This window comes from Tachysurus fulvidraco, chromosome 21 (genome assembly GCF_022655615.1).
Source record: "Tachysurus fulvidraco isolate hzauxx_2018 chromosome 21, HZAU_PFXX_2.0, whole genome shotgun sequence".
Lineage (NCBI taxonomy): Eukaryota > Metazoa > Chordata > Actinopteri > Siluriformes > Bagridae > Tachysurus > Tachysurus fulvidraco.
Genome location: NC_062538.1, coordinates 4,024,455 through 4,050,232, shown reverse-complemented (window position 1 = coordinate 4,050,232; position 25,778 = coordinate 4,024,455). Strand labels below are relative to the sequence as shown.

Here is a 25,778-nt window from a genome sequence, read left to right as displayed (position 1 = left end):
TGAGACGGTGGTCACCACTCGATCCTATGGGAGAGAGAAGCGGACGAGTATCTGCAGGGCTAGAGCTCCACCATCGACTGGGAGGATGGAGCCGCGCACGCTCCTACTGACCAAAACACCACGCATAACATCCGCCAGGTTGAGGACCAAATACAACTGTTCCGAACATTGCAAACGTTTTTGTCCACGTCCACCAACGTGCTTTAATGTAACCTGCACACAACAAACCAAGACTACGGAGAACCATGAAATATATGGTACTTTGGTAGGAGGACACCCCCCACAACACCATAGCATCCATGGCTGGTTTTTTTTTTTTTTTTTTACCAGAAGTAAAAGTGTAAGATCTGAGGTACAGGATAAGGGCAGAATCGTAGTGCGTGGGGTGAACTGGAGCGAGAGGGCGGCACGTTGAGACATTGGTCTGACAAGATATCTCCAAATGTGAAATAGAAAAAGGGAAGGGGGGGTACATCTGCTGCCGCGGGGACGCCAGCGAGACTTTTGGGTAAGCTGTCGTGAAGGAAAAAAAACAAAATGCAGCACAAAAACTGATATCTAAATTGCATATCCAGGCAGTGGGATGAATTTGACAGGATCACAAGACACTCTTGTTATTTACGGGTGTTATTGCCAAGTGTATTGCTGCGTGATTACATCGAGTGAAGGATAAGTTACACGAGACACAGAATGTGACGAAGGGAGCTCTTGTTCTAGATGACTCTGCTTGTACTTATGAGACCCCTCAATTTCTCTCCGAAATGAGAGAGTGTTGGTCACCCTCCAAATTCCCCTCAGAGAACGCGCACCGGCCAACGAACAAGCACAAAGGCACTACAAGAAACCTATCTGTGGATCCAAGCAGCAGTACGAACGACAGAGCCAGGGAACAGGGGTGAGAAGGCTACCAGCTAGAGAGCAAGGAATGGACAATAAAAAGAAAAAGCGAAGCGAAAGAGAAAGCCGCAGGTCGTATTCCTGTGGTGGCTAAATAATACTGTAAATATACATTTTAGGAAAACGTTATAAACCATCTTCTTTATACATGATCTCACAATTGACCACGATTGGCTAGAATTGCTGTTATTGACAGGGGAGAAACTGCACGAGAGAGCGAGAGAGAGAGAGAGAGAGAAAATTTGCTATCCCAATATGCATACAGAGAGCACAGACGTTTTTTCTCTCTCGGCCACAGATGGCTGTAACGTCGTTGGGATTCGTTTTCATGATCTCCTGACGATAGCGCACACAACATACAGTCTCACATAAATCTCCGCATAAGTCAGCTTGGCATTTAATCTTGGAGGAACGACACATCACAGAGTAACCAACTGTACCTACTGATGAAGGTGTTGCTCACGGTGTTTTAAATAGAACTCGCAGTGCGTCAGGATTAAAGGACACGCACGGCATCGTCGTGCGTCCTGCTTTCTTTCACACATTCATTCCTCTGATGACGAGTAATTAAAATCACTTGTACTAAAGCTTCACATTCAGTCTCAAAAAGACCGGAAGCAACGGCGGGTGACGTACATGATGTTTACAATCTGAGAGCGTAACCTCACACACCGAGAGCTGTTACAAATCAATGCCGGACAATAAAAGGATGAAAATGAAAGCGCCTACCAGGTAGAGCCGTAACTTAAACACGGTAACACGACGAGCTGCGTTTTGTTTTTCTCTTATTGACAAGAAAGGGAAAAAATGTAAAAATAAATAGATAGATAGATAGATAGATAGATAGATAGATAGATAGATAGATAGATAGATAGATAGATAGATAGATAGAGAGAGAGAGAGAGAGAGAGAGAGATAGATAGATAGATAGATAGATAGATAGATAGATAGATAGATAGATAGATAGATAGATAGATAGATAGATAGATAGATAGATAAATAAAGGCTCATGATGGGTTTATAGCTGCTATAAAAACAAGTGTACAGGAAAGTTCTGCTCCATTAAATCGAACTCTAAAAGGATAAACATACGACGTCCTTCAACGTAGCGATACAGTTTAATCTTTGTGCAAAATGACACTTGTTTGTAGATTTCACATCATTATAAATAGGAGCTGATTAAATGCATCCTCAAGTTACGCTGTTGCTAATGTCAGAATTTCCACTTGGCATTTGTGAGAGAAAAAAAAAAGAAAGAAAAAGAGAGAGAGAGAATCCTGTAAATGCTAACGAATTCGTGCCACTCATCTTCATTTGCGTCTCTCAGGTATTCTTCATAAAGGCTCTGGGGAGAACATATTCATATCTGAGCAGCAGCCTCAAGTCATCAGCAGCATCATGGGAAACGGGCGGAGGCGCAGCATCTCCTGCCCCAGCTGCAGCGGCCTGGCCGAGGGCAACAAGCTGCTGGCACCAATGGCCCTGGCGTGCGACGGAGAGGGCAACGTGTACGTGGGTGACTTTAACTTCATCAGGAGGGTTTACCCTTCTCTCAACACCACAGCCATTCTGGAGATGCGGTAAGACACGTGTGTCGTACTTCTTTCTTTTTTATTGATATAGCAGCCGGTTGGATTTTAAAGTTTTAATGCGTCTCGTTTTGTCTCCTGTCTGTGTTTGTGACTCCACGTTAAAGAAATAAAGATTTGCGACACAGGTAAGCTGCATACGGCCTCACACACGGATCAGTTCGGGTTTAAATGTTTGTATCAGTCTGTAGATTTTAGCACCTTCTGCTTTCTCTGAAGAAATAGCAGTCGACACAGAAACACAGGGCATTTTTCAGATGTCGGATGCATGGCATAGCGAAAGTCCAGATCACAGTATTTCTGCGTGTAATTATGGAACGATTTGCTCGTTATCGGTCTAATAATTGCGTAGGGTTTTTCACCTCCCTTTTCCTCTCTTAAGCCACTGTATTTCATCCACTTTCTTACCATTTTTGCGTTCCTATCAAAGTGATGTCTTTTTTATAGCTTATTTTAGAAGTCTCATTACTCTGCTAAGATGAGCTTTTAACATTTTATCATGCTCACCAAGGTGATGCTGCTCTTGGCCCAAGACTATTAAGACAAATTCCTTCCGTTTCCCGTATTTCCATAGCAACAGCCCGAGCCATAAGTACTACCTGGCAGTGGATCCGGTCTCAGGAGCTCTGCTTCTGTCAGACACCAACTCCAGACAGATCTACCGTGTGCGCTCGCTGAGCGCTTCCCGCCCACTCATGGATAACACTCAGGTGGTGGCAGGCACAGGCGAGCAGTGTGTGCCCTTTGACGAGGCACGGTGTGGCGACGGGGGCAAAGCCGTAGAGGCCACGCTGATGAGCCCCAGAGGTGAGCTCCACTCTCTGTCCTGCTCACTGCGAAACATTGCATATCAGGGTTTTCTTTTTTAATCAGGAATTGAATCGTGGGTTTCGCTCAGGGGAAATAAGTCGTTTTTGTGGGGGGACTTTTTGATACGCAAGCCCCTGTTTTATAGACCGAAAATCTGTATGACAAAGCTGTTATGATCTTGTATTAGGTTTCTATGAAGCATATACCAGTAGATTAACTAGGTTTAACATTAACTAGATTAACATTTATTAGGCAGCCTGTAAAAAAAAAAAACACAAAAATGATAATAAAAATGTGACCAAAGTTTATAACCTCCAATGTTAAACATATTTTACAAAAACAACATCTAACTCTCTTTGGCTAATTTAAGTGGAGCTGGAATTAAATGCACCTCCTTTTTTTTAGTATTGTTAAAATTGTGTATCAAAATCACTTTTAGTTGTAGTAAATGTTTTATTTTGATGATACGTAATGCTATATACTAGGGGTGGCACGGTTCACAAAACCCACAGTTCGCTTCGTATCACGGTTTTAGGGTCACGGTTTTCGGTTCTGTGCGGTTCTTGTTGTTATTTTTTCTTTGAATCTTCAACACTCCAGAATTTGCCTTCAGCATTTGATATATAGCTTATTAGCTTAATTACCCACAATTTAGGATACAGTATTAACATTTTTGTAACGTAATCATGCACTAACTGAATTTGACTTGACTTTAAGCACATTATTGGGACCATCTCTGAGTAAAAGCTAGGTGAGATTTTGATACAGCAAGACAGAAGACATTGATGATGACATGCTTTTCGTTTATATGGCAAAAAAAAAAGAATGTGTATTGTTATCTCTACAGGAACTTGTGCCTTTTTAGCACACAAAGACTGAAATTAACTTGCATTTATCAAACTGCCAACTTCAGTGTAGCTCTTACAAAAAAAAAAAATGTAAAGAAAAAGAGAGGAACTCTTACAAGCTCTGTCTTTTAAACAAGTCAAAATATTTTAAACAAAAATATATAATAAATATATAAATAATGTAATAACATAATATAATGCGGCTATAACAATAGCAAAGGCCATAATCATAAAGTCAAGCATAAGTTTAACATCTTATCACAACTGTCATATTAGAAGTGTTGCCATTAGCATATTGAATGCATTTTGCACAATGCTTGCACACACTCGCAGTTCTATCTACTGTTTTATTTCCGTTGTCATCGTCAGTAACAGGAAATCCAAAATGTTCCCACACACCCAGAGCCGGATTAACGCAAAGGCAAACTAGGCACGTGCCTAGGGCCCGATTGGCAGGATGGGGCCCAGACAGAGGGACAGAAAATATATATATATATATATATATATATAAAAATAAAAATAAAATAAAATGTACAAATGTCCTATCTACAATTTATTTCATTATTTATTAATTAAATAAAAATAGTGACGATGTTTATTTAAACCATAGACTGTATTTATATAGAAGCGCCAGCCAGTTAAGTCCGGGGAGACGTCAGCGGCGGTCAGACGTCAGAGCGGGACAACAAATATAGCAGGCAGGTGTGTTTTGAGTAGTAGGCTGACTTTGAAGATGCTTTCGGGTGCGGCAAAACGTAAAAAGACAAAAAATGAAGAAGAACAAAAGAAGAGACAGCGGGGGGCTTTGCAAAAGTTTCTGTCGGGCAGCCGTCTGACAGCTGTGAACGCGGTGGAAGATGCGGTGGGAAATGCGGCGGAAGACGCGGTGGAAGATGCTAATGTTAATTATGTAAAGATGTTAATGTGAATTAACTTTTATTAGTAACTTTGGTAAGTTTCAGATTTCAATTCATAAATAACATCGATGGAGGGGGGCCCAAAAAATGCAGCCTGCCCAGTGTAGTCCATTTATTTAATCCGGCTCTGCACACACCGGATTTGAACGACGCGGGCGCATCCGCACACTCCGGGCAACCTTCATTATCTCCATCACTTGACATTTCTGCAGCAGTCCTTACTCAACTTTTACTGTCTATATGTATGTTTGTGCGAAACTGTCCGAGGCGAAACTGAGCACAGGGCTACATTGCGCATGCGTCGAACCGTGCGACGCACACGCGAACCAAACCAAGACAAGCGAACCAAGCGGTTCGGGTGTTTCTTCATGTACCGTGCCACCCCTACTATATACCGTTACATACAGACCAGCGTATCTTTCTAGCGTGTTAGCTAATTATTATTATTTTTTTTTTAGTAGCTACCTTCCAGAGGAACCTGGCATTCGTAGAGACACACAGCGTTTTCTTTACTTTGTGTATTTGGACATGTTTTTTCGCTGGATATTGCGTTTTAAACAGTGCAGTATTTATTCAGCGCACGGGTTTTGCTCTGCAAGGAAGATTAGAGATGTTTGAAATCAGTTTAGACATCATGAGACAGGCTGAGAATGCTAATCTGTATTTCAAGCGAGCTGTCAGCTCAGGTGTTTAACTCATGAAGACTGTCAGCTATGTCTGGCTGAACCTTCCTTTGCAGTAAATAGAACATGATTTTGTTTTGCAAGCCTGTTAGCGGTGAATCCTGAGAAAAGGCATATCGGCTAATCTTTTATTATTATATGTTATGTTCATCTACAGGCATTGCTGTGGATAAGAACGGGCTCATGTACTTCGTGGACGCCACCATGATCCGTAAGGTGGATCAGAATGGCATCATTTCTACTCTGATAAAAACCAACGATTTGACCGCAGTCAGGCCTCTGAGCTGTGACACCAGCATGGACGTCAGTCAGGTCGGTGCATTAACTCCTCTCTGCTTTTATACTCTGTCTCTTTATTTGTCTCACAATGTACGACCGCCATTTCCCATACCGGAGATGACCAAACATGAGGTTTGTGCTTAGAGTTAATCCCCTAGCTCCAACACAACAGATAACAGCTGAAACGTTGCCGTTTAACATGGAGAAAGTGCCTTGAATGATATCTGCTCTTTGGCTTATATGAGCTGCCACCAACCAATGATATTTTGTTAATGATAAGGGCAAGAGATACAATCAGGATCATCATAATATTAAAAGTATATACTTGTGTGTCAATTTTTTTTCAGAACTGAAATATGGCAACAGAACTAGGGATTAGTTTTATAAATATTCTATGACTTTATAATTTTCCATGTGTGTTTATGGTGTGCAGAGCCAGTCAGCAGCTAACAGTGCAATACCTCTGAATACCATTTGTGCCAAAAGACATAAAAGTGGAACATTTGGTACAGAATCGTTGCCCGATTGAAAACATTCTGGTAGTTTATGGTGTTGAAAATTTCCACTATCTGTCTCTCTCGCACTCTTTCTTAACCTTGCTGTTTGAAATCTCTGCCTCCTCTCACTGTCTCCGTCATCATCATCTTTAGCATCTGTCTGACTATTCCCTTCTCCATCTTTCCCATGTGGCACACAAAAGGTACATTACTCATGGCCCAGATGCTTGTATTGTTTGTTTGACAAGCACTCTTGCGAAGAAAAGAAGCAGAGAATCAGTCTGTATCTAGCTCTAGAATTGAGCCTTCAATCTGATAGACAGATCTCCTGTGTGTCTCTGTGCAGGTGCGCTTGGAGTGGCCCACTGACCTGGCCGTCAACCCCATAGACAACTCGCTGTATGTGCTAGAGAACAATGTTGTCCTGCGAATCACAGAGAGCCAGCAGGTAAGCATCGTGGCTGGCCGGCCCATGCACTGCCAGGTTCCAGGTATCGACTACTCCCTCAGCAAGCTGGCCATCCACTCAGCTCTGGAGAGCGCAACAGCCATTGCTGTCTCTCATTCCGGTGTGCTCTACATCGCAGAGAGTGATGAGAAGAAAATAAACCGCGTGAGGCAGGTCAGCGCTGACGGCGAGATCTCACTGCTGGCTGGCGCTTCATCCGAGTGTGATTGTAAGAACGACGTCAACTGTAACTGCTATTCTGGCGATGACAGTTACGCAGCCGACGCCAACCTTAACACGCCCGCCTCAATGGCAGTGTCACCTGATGGCACACTCTACATCGCTGATCTAAACAACATCCGTGTACGAGCGGTGCGTGTCAACCGGCCAGGCCTGAACCCCATAGGTCAGTACGAGCTGGGGTCAGCCTTGGAGCAGGAGCTGTATGTGTTCAGTGAAGATGGTCTGCACAGGCAAACGCTCAGTCTCATCACAGGCCTCCCGCTATATAACTTCAGCTACGGAGTGGACGGAGAACTCGTCTCGGTCACGGATAGCTCCAACAACACTCTAAAGATCAGGAGAGAGGCAGGTGGAGTGGTACGGCTGTTACTGCTGCCTGAGAACCAGGTGGTGACATTGGGAATGGATGCAACCGGAAACCTGCGCTCCGTTTCTGCCCTCAACCAGGACGTCGCGCTGCTCAGTTACACCACCAACACCGAGCTGCTCGCCTCAAAAGCTGAGGAGTCCGGCTGGACCAACTTCTACAAGTGAGTAACAATTTGCGTTTGGTTTTAAATGACTTACAAGACTTAAGTATTCGAATGCAATCAGATCTTAATATACTTGTAATTATATACAGCCACAGACAAGACGTACATCAACGTTCTTTTACTATAAAGCCATTTCCAAAACGGTAAGGCTGAATCCCCAATGGCTTTATTTATACTGGATGTGCTAACTACATAGGGTGTTGTAGAACGCACAACTGAAATTCAGCCAGAGGAAAAAATGACTCCAATAAGTGCCAGTGTGAAATGAACTACTTATGTAATCACTTCTATACATATAATTTGTTCATTAAAAAAAAACGGACATAAACCATGCCATGATAATGCAACAGGCGTTTATGCGAAACCCTTTTCCTACATCAAGGACGAAGTTGATTGCATAAATGAAATCCATATATCAACTGGCATGGCTTAGTTGTTTAAGAGTAAATTGTTTGTAAAGGCTATGAATATTATTACAGCATTTGAAGCAGCCTTCATTTGTCTCATATACATCACAGCACAGTGAAATGATTCTTCTGAGCCCAAGCTTGGGTCAAAGCACAGAGTGTCAGCCATGTTAAAGTGCCCCTGGAGCAGAGAGGGTTAAGGGCCTTGCTCAGGGGCCCAGCAGTAGCAGCATGGCCATGCTGGGGCTTGAACTCTTGACCTTCTGATATCAGTAACGCCGAGCTTTATCCGACGAGCCAGACTGCACAGATTTTTAGCAATAAAGGATAATGATAGCAATAAGGAGATCATTTATCTGAAACACTATCTAGCAAATGGCCTGTATTGCATTGTGTTTTGAAAAATAGCATTTATTCCCATGTCTTTAATTATTATTTTGGCAACATAAACATCAGAATGAGTTAGAATGTGTCTCTCTTCTACAATATACATCGCTTCTTCTAAAGAGTTTTATTGCCCCCTAGTGTCAGGAGCATGGTACAGCACCCTTTATTATTTATCACCAGTAATTTACTAATAATAAGGTTACATTTATAATAAATCATTTATAAATAAAAACTAAAAGGAGAATTGCATTTGCCTCCCATCTCCAGGGTTAAGGGTTCCATAGCCACCTCCTCCCTGGGCGTGACGTCTGCATGGTCTCCTCATGCTTTGTGGTTTTCTCTCGTTACTCCGGTTTCCTCCCCCAGTTCATAGACATGACCGTGTGCAGGATAAACGCTACAGAATATAGACTGTTGGATAATTCTAATTATATCTCTTTGGTACTCTTGAGAGTTTAAGACATCAAAACATTGTAACTTGTGGATCGCTGTTTTTTTTCCTGTTTGCAGCTACGACGGCGAGGGTCGCTTAACAAACGTCTCCTACCCCACCGGCATGGTGACGAGTCTGCACCGTGAGATGGAACAGTCCATCAACATCGACATGGAGAGCTCTAACAGGGATGATGATGTCACTATTATCACCAACCTGTCCTCAGTGGAGGCATCGTACACTGTGCTTCAAGGTAAGAAGAGTATAGAGTTATATATATATAGTACAGCCCATTATACACAAATGCAGATGTTACGTTGTAGCACGTTACTAATGAAACAGGTAGAACGGGACCTCCTCTTAATGAACCACAATAAAATCACTCGTGTATGTGTCGAGCAGAGCTGGGGAAACAATTCAATACATAAAGCTTAACATTTAAAGCTCAATTGTAGTATTATATTATAATACTCTCCAACAATGGGTCGCTTACAATAATATCTTCACTATCTATGCTACACTTCCTGGTACAGCCAACATCTGCATCTGTTGTTTACTCAAGATAAATGAGTTTGAAGGCTTTTCTGAGCTGTCTTCGGATACCAAGTGCTTGTTAGCAATGTTCTGGAGTGTACTTAAAAGTTTCTGATGACTTTTCAATGCGTAAATGATTGCACTTTGAGCGTGCCCGTCTGTAGAGAGTGCCAGCTGATGCAATTACAGCGTGTAAATGGAACCGAAGGCATTTGTGCTAAAACTTGTTATTCTCAGCAATCCTCAACATCAGTCCATTTTTTTTCTGTTGCACATACTGTATAACCTGGCCCGAATGACATTTTACCGTAATGTGTAGAATCAAAACAAATCTAAAGCTTTCTGGAAAATAAAATGCAGCTTGGTGTCTTGCTCCTCGCTGAATAGCTCTAATATCTCCCCCGTTGCCTTCTCACAGATCAAGTTCGCAATAGCTATCAGATGTACTACAATGGCACCCTGAGGGTCTCATATGCCAACGGCATGGGACTCAGCTTCCACACTGAACCTCATGTCCTGGCAGGCTCGGTCACGCCGACTATTGGGAGGCGCAACATTTCTCTGCCGACAGACAGTGGACTCAACTCTATTGAGTGGAGGATGAGGAAAGAGTTGACCAAAGGCAAAATCACTGTGTTCGGAAGAAAACTACGCGTAAGCTTGAGCTTTTAGTCAATTACCTTAAATTTGCTGTATGTATTTCTTGTAAATAGAATGTATGCTAATATAGTATGCTAAAATTTTAGAATATCGGTGTAATATTTTAGCAGGTACAGATTTTGTACAGGTTTTGTTCACAAGTCTGATACGAACATTAAACTCTTTATAGCCATACTGTATTTCCTACAGCCGGACAAGAGAACTCAACTTGTACATCGCTATTATACCTGAGATTTTGCTTATCATGGCAACAGAAGCTTGGTTCCTTGGTTACTGAGAAAATGTCCACATTAGATTAATGTTGAGTTTCAGTTCTGATCAGATCTGTATTATAGTAAAAATGGAAACGGTAGCATGAGTACAACTGTAACAATAATCACACTAAGTTGGAAATAGTAATCACCCTAACACACGATTCTTTAAAAATTCCCCAGGCTCATGGCAGGAATCTGCTTTCCATCGATTACGACCGCAACACGAGAACAGAGAAGGTGTATGACGATCACCGCAAGTTCACGCTACGCATCATTTACGACGCTCAGGGCCGGCCTGCCACCTGGCTCCCCAGTAGCAGTCTGGCACTGGTCAACGTGTCCTACTCACCCACTGGCCGTCTGGTGGGCTTACAGAGGGGCAGCATGAGTGAGAAGAGTGAGTTTGACACTTTTGGACGCATCCTATCCCGCACCTTTGTGGATGGGAAAGTGTGGAGCTTCAGCTATGTTGATAAGGTGAGTTATGCTTGGACTAGATTTGTCTGGTTATAGAAAATGTATTATGTTGCATAAAATGTGTCTGACTTTAATATGAAATATTAATGAGAGTGTGATTTCTTGCCTTGTTTCTCTGTGCACAGTCCATGGTGCTGCTGCTGCAGCAGAGTCAGAAGCAGTACGTCTTTGATTTCGATAGCTCTGGTAGGCTTACAGCGGTCACCATGCCCAGCATGGCCAGACACACCATGTCCACCCATGTCTCTGTAGGCTACATCCGTAACATCTACAACCCTCCCGAAAGCAATGCCACAATCATCCATGACTTCAGTGAGGATGGCCTTCCTCGGGCCACTTTCTACCTGGGAACAGGTCGTCGTGTGCTTTACAAGTATGGAAAACTAGCCAAGCTCTCCGAAGTACTATACGACTCAACTGCAGTTACTTTCGGCTACGACGAAACAGCTGGGGTCCTCAAAATGGTGAATTTGCAAAGTGGTGGCTTCTCCTGTACCATCCGCTACCGCAAGCTCGGCCCCTTGGTGGACAAACAGATGTACCGCTTCTCAGAGGAGGGGATGGTCAATGCCCGCTTCGATTACACATACCACGACAACAGTTTCCGTGTGGCCAGCATAAAGCCGGTGATCGGAGAGACTCCGCTTCCTGTGGATCTTTACCGCTATGATGAGATCTCCGGCAAGGTAGAGCACTTTGGCAAATTTGGCATCATCTACTATGACATTAACCAAATCATCACCACAGCCGTGATGACACTCAGCAAACACTTCGATGCTCATGGGCGCATAAAAGAGGTGCAGTACGAGATCTTTCGCTCTCTTATGTACTGGATGACGGTGCAGTATGACAGCATGGGGCGTGTGATCAAGCGTGAGCTTAAAATCGGGCCGTATGCCAACACTACACAGTATCGCTATGAGTATGACGGTGATGGGCAGCTTGTTGGCGTTAAGGTAAATGATTGGTCCATGTGGCGCTATAGCTATGACCTGAATGGCAACTTGCACTTGCTGAACCCTGGAAACAGTGCCCGGCTGCTGCCACTGCGCTATGACCTGCGTGACCGCATCACACGCCTTGGGGACATGCAGTACAAGCTGGATGAAGATGGTTTTCTCAGCCAGAGGGGCTCTGATTTCTTTGAGTACAATTCCAAAGGCTTGTTAGTGCGAGCTTATAGCCATACAGCGGATGGCTGGAGCGTTCAGTATCACTATGATGGCCTCGGGCGCCGTGTGTCACGTCGCACGTCAGCTGGTGAGCACCAGCAATACTTCTATGCTGACCTCAATCACCCAAGCCGGGTCAGCCACATCTATAACCATTCTAGGGCTGAGATCACTTCCTTCTACTACGACCTCCAGGGCCACCTGTTCGCCATGGAGGTGAATGGCGGCGAGGAGTACTATATTGCTTCAGACAACACGGGTACTCCACTGGCTGTCTTTAGCAGCAATGGGCAAATGGTTAAGCAGCTGCAGTACACAGCGTATGGCGAGATATACCATGACTCCAACCCAGATTTCCAGCTTGTGCTTGGCTTCCATGGAGGACTGTATGACCCTCTAACGAAGCTGGTGCACTTTACCCAAAAAGACTATGATGTTTTAGCAGGCCGCTGGACCTCACCTGACCACACGCTCTGGGCGAGGATAGGCAAAGAGCCAGCACCATTCAACTTATACATGTTCAAGAACAATAATCCCCTCAGTGACATGATTGACGTTAAGAACTATGTGACAGGTAAGGAGTTTACCAAAACACCAGACAAACTATGGCAGTGTTGTGATGTTATGTTAAATGACATTAAATAATGCAGAGATATTTGAAGGTATCATCGGTAATTTCATAACATTTAACACTTCGTTGTCACCCAATCTGCGCAGAATTAGCTGCCACTTGGTTAGCAAACCAAAATATTATAATTGTGATGTAATGTAAATGTCTGCCATATCGCATGCTATAAACATGCTATAATCACATTAATAGGCTGCTGAAAAACAGCTATGATTATTTATCCTCTTGCTGTGATCCCTCTTTAGACGTGAAGAGCTGGCTGGTCATGTTTGGTTTCCAGCTCAGCAACATCATACCTGGGTTCCCTAGGCATCCATTATATTTTGTTGACCCACCATATGAATTGCTTGCCAGTCAGGACTGTGACAATGCCCAGGTATGTTTACTTTACAGTCCTGTGTAAATACCATGTGCTCCAGTTGATTTTGAACTTGAAATGACCTGATCATAGAGCTGATACTATTTTCTCTTTAACATATGCACTTTGACGTTCACAGCTGTTCACGGGAGTGCAGCATTCAGTGGAGAGACACAACAAGGCATTTATGGCCCTGGAGGGAAGGCAGCTCAACAAACATTGGCGTGTTAAACGAGACAAGCCTGGCTACTGGTTTGGCACCAGCACACCCGTTGTGGGAAAAGGCATGATGCTGGCTATCAGGGAGGGGCACATTATGGCATCCGTGACAAGTGCGGCCACCGAGGGCAGCCGCAAGATTGCACAGGTGCTCACTGGCGCCATCTACCTTGAAGGCATGCACTACACCATAGAAAGGCGTGACTGGCACTTCTTTGTGAAGCTTGGGCTACCTGATGGTGACCTCTTGGCCCTGGGGATCAGTGGTGGGCACAGGACACTGGAGAGCGGAGTCAACGTGACGGTAAGCGGCCGGTCACGCCGTGGTGTCACTGTGGAGATTCACACTCCGGCATTAGTGTTTAGCGTTCGATACGGACTTGGCATCGAGCTACTGGAAAAAGAGCGATCTCGTGTGCTGGAGCAAGCGCAGCAGAGGGCGGTGGCTCGAGCCTGGGCCATGGAGCAGCACCAGGTACAAGAGGGCAGGGATGTGAGCCGAGCATGGAGTGAAAGTGAGAAGCAGCAGCTCCTAGCAGTTGGGAAAGTCCCAGGCTATGAGGGCTACTACATACTCCCGGTGGAGCAGTATCCTGAACTAGCAGACAGCAGGGCTAACATCCAGTTCCTCAAACAGAATGAGATGGGAAAGAGGTAACAGAACCAGGCTGCTGCAGCAATCATTTCCTCATCTCCCACGGACAGAGGAACCAAATCCAGAAAGAGCTGCCAGCAGTTTCCACAAAGACTTCAACCACCTTGGAGAAGCTACAGCATGCAGCCAAAATTGGATTGGATAAAGACTTGTAAAACTTGTTGGGTTTTTTTTTTTTTTTTTGTAAGAAAATGTTAGACTTTTTAAGAAATGTCACAGCTTTTTAGACCATTTTGGGCTTAGTGATGGCAAGCCTAACATCCATATGAAGGTACCTTTCGAGAACAGGAAGCAGATAACAAACAAGCAGAAAGTGAGTCACTGTCTCAGGCCTCAAAATATGATTGTCACTTAAGCCATCACTTGCCAGTATATGTATTAAAGCTGTGGATGATAAACGCCACTGGATTCCTTCTGAAGATTTCTGCAAAAGGAACTTTGACACGTGTCTCATTTCAGTCTCTTGTCCTTTCCCACAGGATTTGACTTGTACTAGAAGACAGTTGCGGTACTCATTGGAGTACACGTCAAGCGAGTCTTGAGATCTCTGTCCTTTTACATTTGCACTATAAGACAATCACGAGGAGATTTTCGCTGCCGAGCATGAATCTCCATAAAGATTGATCTTTTTATTTACCCTTTGTATAATATGTAAAACTCCATTAAGATTTTTCTTTTATTTTAATTTGCAGCCAAGCAAAGAAATTATAGAAAAGTAATATATTGTGTCTTTTGTTTATACTTTAAATTATGTCTTTGAAACTGTGAAATACATATTAATCTTATACTATATGTAAAACTGTCAGTGAGTAGGAGGACGGGATTAAAACCCAGCGTGTACATTTATTTAAGGAAGTGACTTTATCTTTTGGGGGGGGAAATCCATGTCAAGGAAGATCCACGATAAACAGTTCATGTGACATTGTAAGGTTTTTCTAATTGAGTTCTCTTATTGTTGCTGTACCAGAATCTCTTCTCTCTGCCTGTGAAATACAGTAAACGTCAAGATTTATGGCAAATGTAAAAATACGCTCGGACACTAAGGGACAGAGATGGTCTTTGGGAATTTGGAAATAAACCATTCCATTTTTACACTTTAATTGTGCTTTTCCTCTCATCAGAGCCAAATAAATGTATTTTGTAAGTTTATGTTCTTAATTACATCCAATTAAAGAACCAGTTATGCACAGTTGAGAATATGATTGTACGGTGTTGGGTGTGTGATTATATGTAATATATAGCTGTGTGTGTGTGTGTGTGTGTGTGTGTGTGTGTGTGTGTGTGTGTGTGTGTGTGTGTGTGTGTGTTTTAATCAGTAAATACGTACATTTGAAAATGAATAAAAGACTTGTGGCAAGTGAACTGCTAACTGATGCTTAGCAACAGTGTATTGCTAGAAGGAGGGTGAATGCACAGTAAATCCTCAAATGACACTCCATTGTAGATTTTTAGAAGGGCTATCCCTTGTTGCTGTGGCAACACAACCACAATGTCCACCAAATTGACATGAATACCAGAAGTCCTTTATGAAATCTTGGCTGGCTGACTAGCTAACTGAGTAACCCTAGCAAAATGGCGGATCACCCATAAGACCCTGCATCACAGGGTCACATTCCCAAGCCTCAATCTCAGGTAAAAGTTAAACTTTATAGGTAATGCTTAGCTAAAATGCCTAGGTTAATAAGTCAAGGGTGAGTGAGAGAGAGAGAGAGAGAGAGAGAGAGAGAGAGAGAGAGAGAGAGAGAGAGAGAGAGAGAGAGAGAGAGAGAGCATTCTGTCATATATGATAGATACACGTAAAATACTTAAAAACGTAAAAAGCGTGAAAAACAAAAAGTAAAACGATGTTCATTTAGCCAATGTTAGTCACTTGTTTAGTCTCTAATGTTCAATTTTTACCCCCGAGGAGTTCTTCTAAGGGGGCACTGTGGCTTAGTGGTTAGCACGTTCGCCTCACACCTCCAGGGTTGGGGGTTCGATTCCCGACTCCGCCTTGTGTGTGTGGAGTTTGCATGTTCTCCCTGTGCCTCGGGGGTTTCCTCCGGGTACTCCGGTTTCCTCCCCCGGACCAAAGACATGCATGGTAGGTTGATTGGCATCTCTGGAAAATTGTCCGGAGTGTGTGAGTGAATGAGAGTGTGTGTGTGTGTGTGCCCTGCGATGGGTTGGCACTCCGTCCAGGGTGTATCCTGCCTCAATGCCCGATGACGCCTGAGATAGGCACAGGCTTCCCGTGACCCGAGAAGTTCGGATAAGCGGTAGTGAATGAAGGAAGAAGAAGAAGGAGTTCTTCTACGTCAACTTTGGCATAGTATGTGTTCATGGAGCTTTCATGGGGGGAATTTTTATGTTGGAACAGACACTTTGTTCCAGTTGTAACTTGATGTCAAAGCTTTTGTTCTAAACTCTGTGCTTCAAACTTTGTGGCAGCAGTGTGGGGAAACCCACATATGCCTGTAGACCATTTAGTGTTTATTAAAATATTCATATAAGCCATATAACATGGTCACATATCCTACATAAGCTTTTCTTAAGACTGATGTTAATGGTTCATTAACATTTATATTATTTTATAGATATGGTAATATATCACCTAAAAGCTCCAGTGTCAAGGTTACTGTCGGTGTGGGGTTTCACACGGCCTCCCCGTTGTCACATGGATTCCATCAAGATTCTCTTATTCCACCATCCAAAACATGCATGCAGGCAGATTTACTACACTAAATTTCCCCTAGGTGTGAATGATTGTATGTGCATGGTGCTCAAAAATTAGTTAGTGACTAATAATGCATGAATTCTCTTACCTTTCATTCAGAGTTCCCTGGATTGTACTGGGTTTTTTTTTTTTTTGGTATTTGGCAGACACCCTTATCCGGACCAATGTACAAAAGTGATATTAAGTCTCTAACAATGAATACTTTAACACTGGTTCACTAGGTTACAGACTTAGGATACCATCAACCTAAAACTGTTTTTTTTTAAACATACACATAACAGATAAGTGTTTCAGGAAGAGGTAGGACTTCACCCGTCGTATAAAGTTAGCCAGTGACCCGACTGTTTCAGACATCTTGGGAAGTTCGTTCCATCAGTGTTTTGAATCTGATCCATGCAGCTACTGGAAGAAGTGGAGGGAACACAGCAGTGAGGTGGTGTGAGAGATCTAAGGCAGGTTGAAAACAAGTTGCACCGCTATATTTTAGATCATTTGCAAATGACATATTACCTACATAGGTAGACCTGCCAGCGGAGAGTTGCAGTAGTCCGGTCTTGAAATGACAAGAGACTAAACAAGTACCTGGGCAGCCTTTGGTGGAAAGAAATGGCTGAATCCTTCTGATGTTGTAGAGAAGAAACTGACATGAGTGTAACATTAGCAACAGGAAAAGGACAGTTGATTGTCCATTGTTACCCCGAGGTTTCGAGGTTTTGACATTCTGAGATCTAAGCAGAAGCTGTGGTATTTGTGGGCAGGAAGGAGAGTAAGAGTTGGGTGTCATCAGCAAAGCAGTGGTAAGAGAATTCATGTGAGGAAATAACTTCACCAAGAGAGTATATAGAGTGTACAGAGAGAAAAGCAGAGGACCAAGTACTGAGCCCTGTGGGACACCAGTGGAAATGTTTCGAATGACTAATATTATAAACAAAGCTATTTTAATTGCCCTAAAAAGACTCTAAACACAGGAAAGGGCATGGCACCATGTTCACTGAGAGTGGGCTCATACTATTTTGGTGTAATTTCAGGAACGTATTTTGTGGCTCTTGGCTTAAAACCTAAAATAGATCCAGCAATTATAGGTTGCAGTAAATACTTACGTCAAAAAATGGTAGACTACGGAATATGGAGAAAATTCCATGCCAGAGGGAAAAGGAATCAAGCCAGTGAAGTAATATAGTATACAATACAGATGGTATGGCTGTTTATTAGCGACATGAAAAAGTACCATTGGAAAAAAAAAAAAAAAAAGCATTTTATTGCATTGCTTTTATTTAGCGTGTGCTGAGAAGTTCGGATAAGCGGTAGAAAATGAATGAATGAATGTTCAGTAAGGGTTCAAACACTTGAAAGCTGACTAATTGCGGCTGCATTTTACTTTCATAAGTGTTCAAAGTAAATTGACAGTACTCACTGTCCAATCACAGCACTAAACCATAAAGGGGGTGTGGCATTAAAAAGAGAATAGACAAATATTCACGTTACTGTCAATTTAAAGGAACATCTTTATAAATTATTATTGTCATTGTTATATCATTGTTTCTTAATTTTCTTCATACTGTGCTGATTGTTGAACCTTTTAGGTTGTCAGAATTATTACTAATACATGATAAATACGGTTCACAGCAAGACAGGACTTCATGTTACATGGACATAGAATTCAGCTTGGAGTAATTATTAGTCATTTATTGATGAAATTCTTGCCGTGTTTTAGGACAGCATCATGTCGGCTCTTTAAGGTGCATAAGGTGGTGTGTTTTTGTAGACGTGTAGATCTCTTACAGTGTTACTCCATTTAAATGCTTCGTGGAAGCCTCGGTTCAGCGTTTATTCAACTCTCAGATGTTTGGGATCTGCTACTCTGATACCGAGTACTCTATGAACTCAAGATTATCCAGTATATTAGTTTAGGCTCTTATCCGGCCACCAGAATGAAATGAAATGAATCATCTTATCAGAGCATATAAACATGTGGAACAGTTAGCATAAGTGCACAATGCTAACTGTATGTAAAATGTAAATGTTGTAAAATGCAGTGTATTGTAATAATATTTTTATATTTTAATTAGATCTTAGAGGTCACTCATCAAACGTTTCCTGTTTTAGAGACAAAAGCAACGGACCAATCATCATTCTTTAAAGCTGTGGTAAGCAGAAAAGCTTCTCCGAATGCACACTTTAAGCTTAGGGCTGCAAAAGCAGATGATCACATCAGGATCTGCTTAAGTCAGTCAATAACAGGACTCTGAGGCTACAGTAGGCACAAAAATGGAGAGCTGATTTTGTTAAAAGACCAGGTGATGAGAGTTGTAATCAGATGTGTGGTTTTGTTACTGTAGCCATCCTGTCAGCATCCTTGCTCTTCAATCGTCGAAGTGCCGATTTCACCCACACGCTGTTTGTTTTTCGTTTTTCACACCATTCACTTTAAACTCTCAGACACTGTTCTGTGTGAAAATCCCAGAAGATACTGAAGTACTCAAAACTGCTCAAGTGGTACAACAACCGTGCCACATTTTCTTCTCACACTGATGATTACGTTTGATGTGAACCATCAACTGAATCTCTCAATCTTTATATGCAGGATTTCCTGTCGGATTTGATCATTACATGAATGAACACGGGTACAGACGTTCCTATTGAAGTGCTGAGCGTATACATGGTGAATATTGACCAGTAAGATTTTCGGTTGCTGTGGTCAACACTGATATACGTCTAAACATTAAAACCAGGCAATGATAAAAAAAATAAATATTAGAACAAGCTGAATGAATTCACACTGAAAACGCTCAAGCACTCATGAATTTTTCATTGCATTAGAAACCGCACCCATGTGAAAGCCTTTTTGTAAGCAAATGGACAGGTTTCCTGAACCTCCTGTTTGATTTGTGCTACAGCTTTAAATAGCATGAAGTGGCAAAGGATAAGTTTACACATAGGAACTATTTAGTGAGCTGAGTGTAACACCACTGGGGAGAAGGGGACTGACACTTGAGTACTGTGCCCTTTAATCACTCTGGGGAAGTAATAATGGTGTTTGCTTGAAAGCGGATTATGCAAGAGCGTACAAAACACAACACGATGCAACAGAGAACACGGCTGAAGACGCAAAAAAGTGTATTTCGCACCAACGTGACGGAGAAAGAAAGAAACGTGTTCAACTACTTTAAGTTACAAATCTTTTTTTTGTGTGATTGTAAGAAATTCATAGTATATATAGTCGTCTGATCATGCATTACATTACAATACTCATTTATAGCATCTAAATATCGTTTGAAATCCTCAGTGAGACTAGAAGACACTCAGGGTTATTTGGACATTGGTGTGTTTAATTCGGTTGTCAGGACAGACACCTATACAGACCTCCAGTGTGCACTTGTGAAGGTCCAATCTACAATGTGCATCATACATTCAACAGTCCAACATTACAGGAAACATGACTGAAATCAAAATAAGGTTAAATTATAATTATACTCTAAAAGCTCAAAAATCGTGACTTTTAACCATAAAAATTTTCCTCCTCGTTGGTTTTAAACCGAACAGAAACGTGCATTCATCGACGACGGTCATTAGTACCTAGTTTAAGTCTAGCGTAAAATAAAAATAAAAACAGCTCAGCTGACATATGCCTGGAGCTACGATTGCATTTCTAGAAACGTGTCAGTGCATAGCATTGAATTTATTGAAGTTGTGAAAAAAAGTAATCTAAACAGGAACATGTAAAATCCCTGAACGAAACGGACATCGCTCTTTCTTTCACTGGATCGTTGTCTTTGCAGTAGTCATACATAAATACAGAGAGGGAAAGGTCTTTACACATGAGGGCTCGGCTACAGACAGATTAGGTCAACATGTCCCAGAGACAGCAGCAACACAGGGCCGTCCAGCACGCGGTCAGACACGCCTGCTCCCCCGACTCGTCCCGCCGACCTTGTTCCACCACGTACACTGTAGAAACAGAGGTTTAACACACATCCCGGTGATTCAATTACAAAAATGATGCGCAACAATGACGCACGATATTTCCAGATATTTTTTTCAGCCGAGTTTTAAAATGACCATAATCGTAATATAGAGCAGCGGTGGGTTCATGGGAAATAGAAAGTCTTATTTAATTACTGCAGTAAAATTCTCAGTGAAAAAAATTTAGTAAAATGACCCTGTGACTGGAAAAATCATTCCTGAGGGGAAGTGGAGTTTATTTCACAAATAAAAAGTTTCACTTCTGTGTGTGTGTATTTCACAAATAAAAAGTTCCACTTCTCTGTGTGTGTGTGTGTGTGTGTGTGTGTGTGTGTGTGTGTGTGTGTGTGTGTGTGTGTGTGTGTGTGTGTGTGTGTGTGTGTATTTCACAAATAAAAAGTTCCACTTCTCTGTGTGTGTGTGTGTGTGTGTGTGTGTGTGAGAAGCAGAACCTAAGCAGCTTACTCCAGCCATTGAAAGCCACAAGCCACGAGATGCATATTATACATTACAATGAGCAGCAAAGCTACTTTTAGCATTCTATATTCTCCCACAAGACGATTCTAAAATAAACTCGTTCACAAAAGATCAGACAATAATACTTTCTTTTAAATTTGCGTTTCATTTACATTGATTCTTGTATTTGTGATTTTTCTTTCAAAGATTTTTCAGAATTCAATTACATGCTTCAGGTCACTAGCATAAAAGCCTGACATCTGCGTAGTATGATTGAGCTCAATGCCAGTATTCAGCCTGACTTATATCACGTCCAAAGACTAAAGCGATGGAATAAACATAATAAGAGAAGTCATTATAGGAATAATTAACAGAGCAGAAAGCAGAGCAGTTACCACTCCGGGGGCTGTTTTTATGTAACAGTTCATCAATAACAGCACATTCTCTGTGAAAATTGGCCAATACTGTCACTTAAGATACAGCATGTGTAAATGGTATTTACTCTTTTTTTCCCTCTTCTCCAGAAATTCAGTGTCTTTCCGATCACCATACACTTACATTTTTACTGGAGACTCGCTTGAGGAAAAAAAAAACTTCTTTGTAGCCGTCATGCATTTTACTTCATAGTTGTTCTATTAAGTTATCGTTTTGATAGCGATATGGCTCACCTGTGTTTTTGGGAGCCTCGCCATACACCGGGCCTCCGTACCCTGGTTGAGAAGGCATTGGATATCCCTGATAGCCAGGCTGGTTGGGGTATGACCCCGGTGGTGCAGCATTATAATTAGGGTACGGTCCTTGCTCAGGACCGGGTGGAAAGCCCGGAGTAGGGTAGCCTTGAGGCGGGAAACCCTGAGGAGGGTAACCCGGGGCACTGGCAGCAGGGTAACCTGGGGCACTGGCATGAGGGTACCCCGGGGCACTGGCAGCAGGGTAACCTGGGGCAGGGGCACCTGGGCCTGTGTACGGTGGAGGCTGATCGTAGCTCATCTTCAAGTAGAAGCAGTCACCTGGAACAAAGGAACAGCAACATTGCTTCGTCAATAGTTGGCTTTTATTAGATCCGAATACACACGATCTCAGAAACCGAAGGACGACATCCGCTGCTGACGTCAAGTGTCCTGTAACCTCTCCCTTCTGACAATGCCAGTCAGCCTTGTACAGCCTAGTGCCTAGTAGATAAAGCTAACAGACAGAAACTACTAGAACGCAAACCTAGAAATGACTCATTAGTCACAAACATTCACATGTGATAACATTGTCATAACTGATTGCACACAGAAGAATTTCAAAATGTTACCCTATACTGAGAGCAAACAAGTAAGTGACTCATAGCAAGGTTAAGGGTTGTTGGAGAGTCAACGGACATTTAAATGTAATGTGATTTAAAAGCGTTAATGTCCAAAAAACGAAGGCTTTGAATGTCTAAAAATAAACGAGACAAACAAGAGACAATGTCACGTATACAGAAGAACAGATCTGGTATGTTTATCCAAATTTCAGACACTGGAGGAAAATGGTCAAGTCATTTTCAGGTATTTTCATATATTAAATATCAAGACAAGGTACAGTACTACAGCATATCGTGTTTTCTTCCCCCCACCACCACATAACCTCTTTTCTTTACCTTCGTCTTCGAACAGACCTGCTTTTCAACAGGATATTTATGAAAGCATTAGAAAGAAATGCGTTTTGCATAAAGGTTTAATGACTGTCCAAACACTACCAGCAAAAGTAAACAGGTTTCCAATTCATTTCTCAGTCTTGAAATTCTTGTCTGTTTAATTTTACTACATAGAGATTAGATGAAAATGCAAACAAAGCTGAAAGATTTCTTCAAAGCCACATTGTTTCTAGGAGGAAGTGCACCAAGGAGCGCTGGGGTCATATTCCTGAACAACCTTTTATCTGTATTCATTTACAACATAGTTTGAACAACATTAATAAGAGCGCAAAGGTCAGAGATCTCACTGATATTATTATAATAAACCTAATTTAGGTTTAGTTGTTAATAACTGGTTTGGACTTTTAGATAAAGAGGTGTATAAAACTCGGAAGCGGAGGGAGTATTTTATTTGTTGTCATTTTGTTGTTAAAGCATGGACGTCAATATTTTAGGTTATGTTTAAAACCCTAAATACATTTTTTTTTAAATGCAGACTTTATGTAAATTGGGTCAAAGATGAAAAGAATTCAGGATTCCCAGTGAAAACTGGACAATCACAGTATTTAATCAGTCACAATCATCCGCCATGTTTGCACCATGAAGTGAAGTGACAGATAAGAGTCAAAATGGAAGACATCAACCATATAACTATGGCATAATTACTGTACCGAACCGTATATTTAGATAAGTGCAACTAACCTAGCTGTTAAAGACTGGCAGAAACTTAAGATTAGTGCATCATAACTAGCAGAAATGTTACACAGATGTGTACGCTGGTCACGTACTAAGTATCGAGCGCATGTAACATCACGGTTTTCCCCATATTCTTCACCTTTCCATCAAATCTGTATTTAGGGATTTGATCATCATTCACGTTTAAACACTTTATTAAAAGCTCCATTAAAAATTCAGACTTAACATTTTATTTATTTATTTTTCTGGGCAATGATTATGGTAAAGATGATAAATCCAGGGATTTTGCTTCACATAATGGTGATGTATCCATTTTCTATACATGCCAATTTTAATGACAAACACATGCCTTTTCTGGCGATAAACTCAATCAGTGTGTATAAATCCTTATGACAGAGAATCATTGTATTATGCGTCTCAAACCCGGATAGAGATGTCAGGAAGTACTGTTAACATACGACAACATAGCTTTCACTTAGCAAATTGAATTCAGGGCAATACTTAGTCTAGATAGAAATCACACTGAGCAGTTCCATAATGGTGAATTATTAACTAAAGAACCACTTAATGGTGTGTGTGCACACAGTAGACACAAACAACACTGGAGCGTTTGTATGACTCATGTCCATACCATAGAATACAAATTAACACACAAATCTCTTTCACATGTTCAAAATAAATGAATTCTGTTTACACTTGAAAGGTTCTGAATCTGAATCAGAATCAGAGGAAGCTTTATTGCCAAGTATGATTGCGCATACAAGGAATTTGTTTTGGTATAATTTAATAACATATTAGCTATAGGTGATAGAATGGAATAGAATAGAATAAAATAGAATAAGATGCAGGGATGTACTAGGATGGAGGTGGTAACAAATAAATTAGATTAAAATAAATAAGATTATTGCACATTTTTTTAATAAATATAAGACTAGTGGAAGATGGAAGCACCGTGGCTTCCACCTGTGCCATCACAATGTTATTCATGTGTATAACATTAAAGGTTATTTCAGTTTAAATCTATATGGTATCATTATTGTTTAAGAACTAATGGAAACTCATGAACTTTGTGTGCCAGTGAACGCACCATGTTCAGGTGCATGGAAACGTGTGTTGTCACTCACAACAAAAAGCAGATGTTAGAGTAGTGAAGTCAGACAAGTCTTATCGAATTTATAAACAACACCACATTCATATTCTAAATAATTTTACACTTAAGTATAATTTTAAATTTTGCATGCTGTTCAAAAATTGGTTAAAAAATTGGTCCTGGAACATGATGGTACATAGGACCCGGGGGATGCTCTGAGAAAAACGTACAACGAATCACATAATATGCGAGGCGTTAAAAAAGGAGCGTTAAATTACATGAACACAAAGATTTTAAAATAAAAACACGTAGATAGACATTTTCTAATGAAAGAGATATTTAAGAGATATGAGAGTTGAGAAAAAAGGATTACCTTTGGTTGTTTAACCGAAGATAGCGGTGTCAGATGTCGTTGATGGAGCTTCACGAGCGCGTTCCTGCGTGCAGCGTTCGCTTGATCCTAGATATAATGTTTTATTGCTATTAAAGGTTTAAAATTCCGTATGCTGAGTCAAACGCTGAACTGTTTCTCTCGGCCAACAGCGCGTACTAATGACGCCACGGTTGCCGCGGTGCCTTCGTCGTTATTGGAAAGTTCTGACAACACTTTATCAGCTGACCCTCGAAAGTGTTGCCAGATTGTGTGCCGATCCGCCCAATTGCAGTGTTTTGAGGTCGTATCGCGTTGGGGGGAAATAAACGCTACGTCTTGTCGAAGATCAATTAAGATTGTAGTATATGATCATTTAAAATCGTGATTATTTCGAAAGATGAAAAATTCCGACTCAACCTGGCAACCCTGACAATCGATACTACGTCACTTCACCAAATAGAGGATGATTGTGTAACAGTGATGGATAAATGGAGGGCTTGGGGCATTTTATTATTTACAGGGAAACTTGGGAAGAACTGGTATAAATAGACAAGAGATTGAATCAACTGGCTTTTATTATTTTGCTTTTATATCTATGATTTCATCTTTGACATTTATCATGATGTTACCAAGGCTCTCAAGTTTTGAAGACAGGCCAGAGTGACATCTCCAACCCTCCACCCAAACACAACAATGGGCCTACCCTTTTTACCACCTCCTCTGGGCCAGCATCCTGCAACCTGGCCTTTTTAGGGGGCTTTCCTCTCATGGCGAATGAGAGAATGCTTAGTTGCCTTTTAGTTGACATCTTTGAAAAACAGATGCAATGATTAATGCATCCATGGCCAAGATATCAAATATGACATGATTTTAAAAGTGACCTATAACATTGA

General features: G+C 41.6%; 2 protein-coding genes across 2 annotated transcripts in view; one reads left to right on the top strand and one right to left on the bottom strand.

Annotated features, from left to right (window-relative positions):
* tenm2b (teneurin transmembrane protein 2b) overlaps window positions 1-15,131 on the top strand; it is a 322,068-nt gene extending 306,937 nt beyond the window's left edge. The window contains exons 19-29 of the mRNA XM_047805881.1: window positions 2,225-2,477; window positions 2,594-2,614; window positions 3,061-3,293; window positions 5,902-6,056; window positions 6,867-7,741; window positions 9,049-9,224; window positions 9,924-10,159; window positions 10,600-10,896; window positions 11,022-12,642; window positions 12,942-13,072; window positions 13,194-15,131. Coding sequence (XP_047661837.1) covers window positions 2,225-2,477; window positions 2,594-2,614; window positions 3,061-3,293; window positions 5,902-6,056; window positions 6,867-7,741; window positions 9,049-9,224; window positions 9,924-10,159; window positions 10,600-10,896; window positions 11,022-12,642; window positions 12,942-13,072; window positions 13,194-13,931 — 4,736 coding nt within the window. The 3' untranslated portion in view covers window positions 13,932-15,131. The remainder of the gene's footprint in view (window positions 1-2,224; window positions 2,478-2,593; window positions 2,615-3,060; window positions 3,294-5,901; window positions 6,057-6,866; window positions 7,742-9,048; window positions 9,225-9,923; window positions 10,160-10,599; window positions 10,897-11,021; window positions 12,643-12,941; window positions 13,073-13,193) is intronic.
* A 4,821-nt stretch (window positions 15,132-19,952) lies between these two features.
* Window positions 19,953-25,188, bottom strand: zgc:165573 (cysteine-rich and transmembrane domain-containing protein 1). Its single transcript, XM_027153487.2, has 3 exons — window positions 24,886-25,188; window positions 21,732-22,073; window positions 19,953-20,592 (listed from the first exon to the last, which is right to left on the bottom strand). Exons 2-3 carry the CDS (start codon window positions 22,051-22,053, stop codon window positions 20,486-20,488), a joined length of 429 nt encoding a protein of 142 aa, XP_027009288.1. The 5' UTR covers window positions 22,054-22,073; window positions 24,886-25,188; the 3' UTR covers window positions 19,953-20,485.
* Window positions 25,189-25,778: the final 590 nt, after the last annotated feature.

Coding starts and splice junctions, on each gene's coding strand:
- zgc:165573 (XM_027153487.2), bottom strand. CDS start 22,053: ATGAGCTACGATCAGCCTCCACCGTACACAGGCCCAGGTGCCCCTGCC. Junction 20,593..21,731: donor CGAGGCTCCCAAAAACACAG/GTGAGCCATATC, acceptor CTGTTTCTACAG/TGTACGTGGTGGAACAAGGT.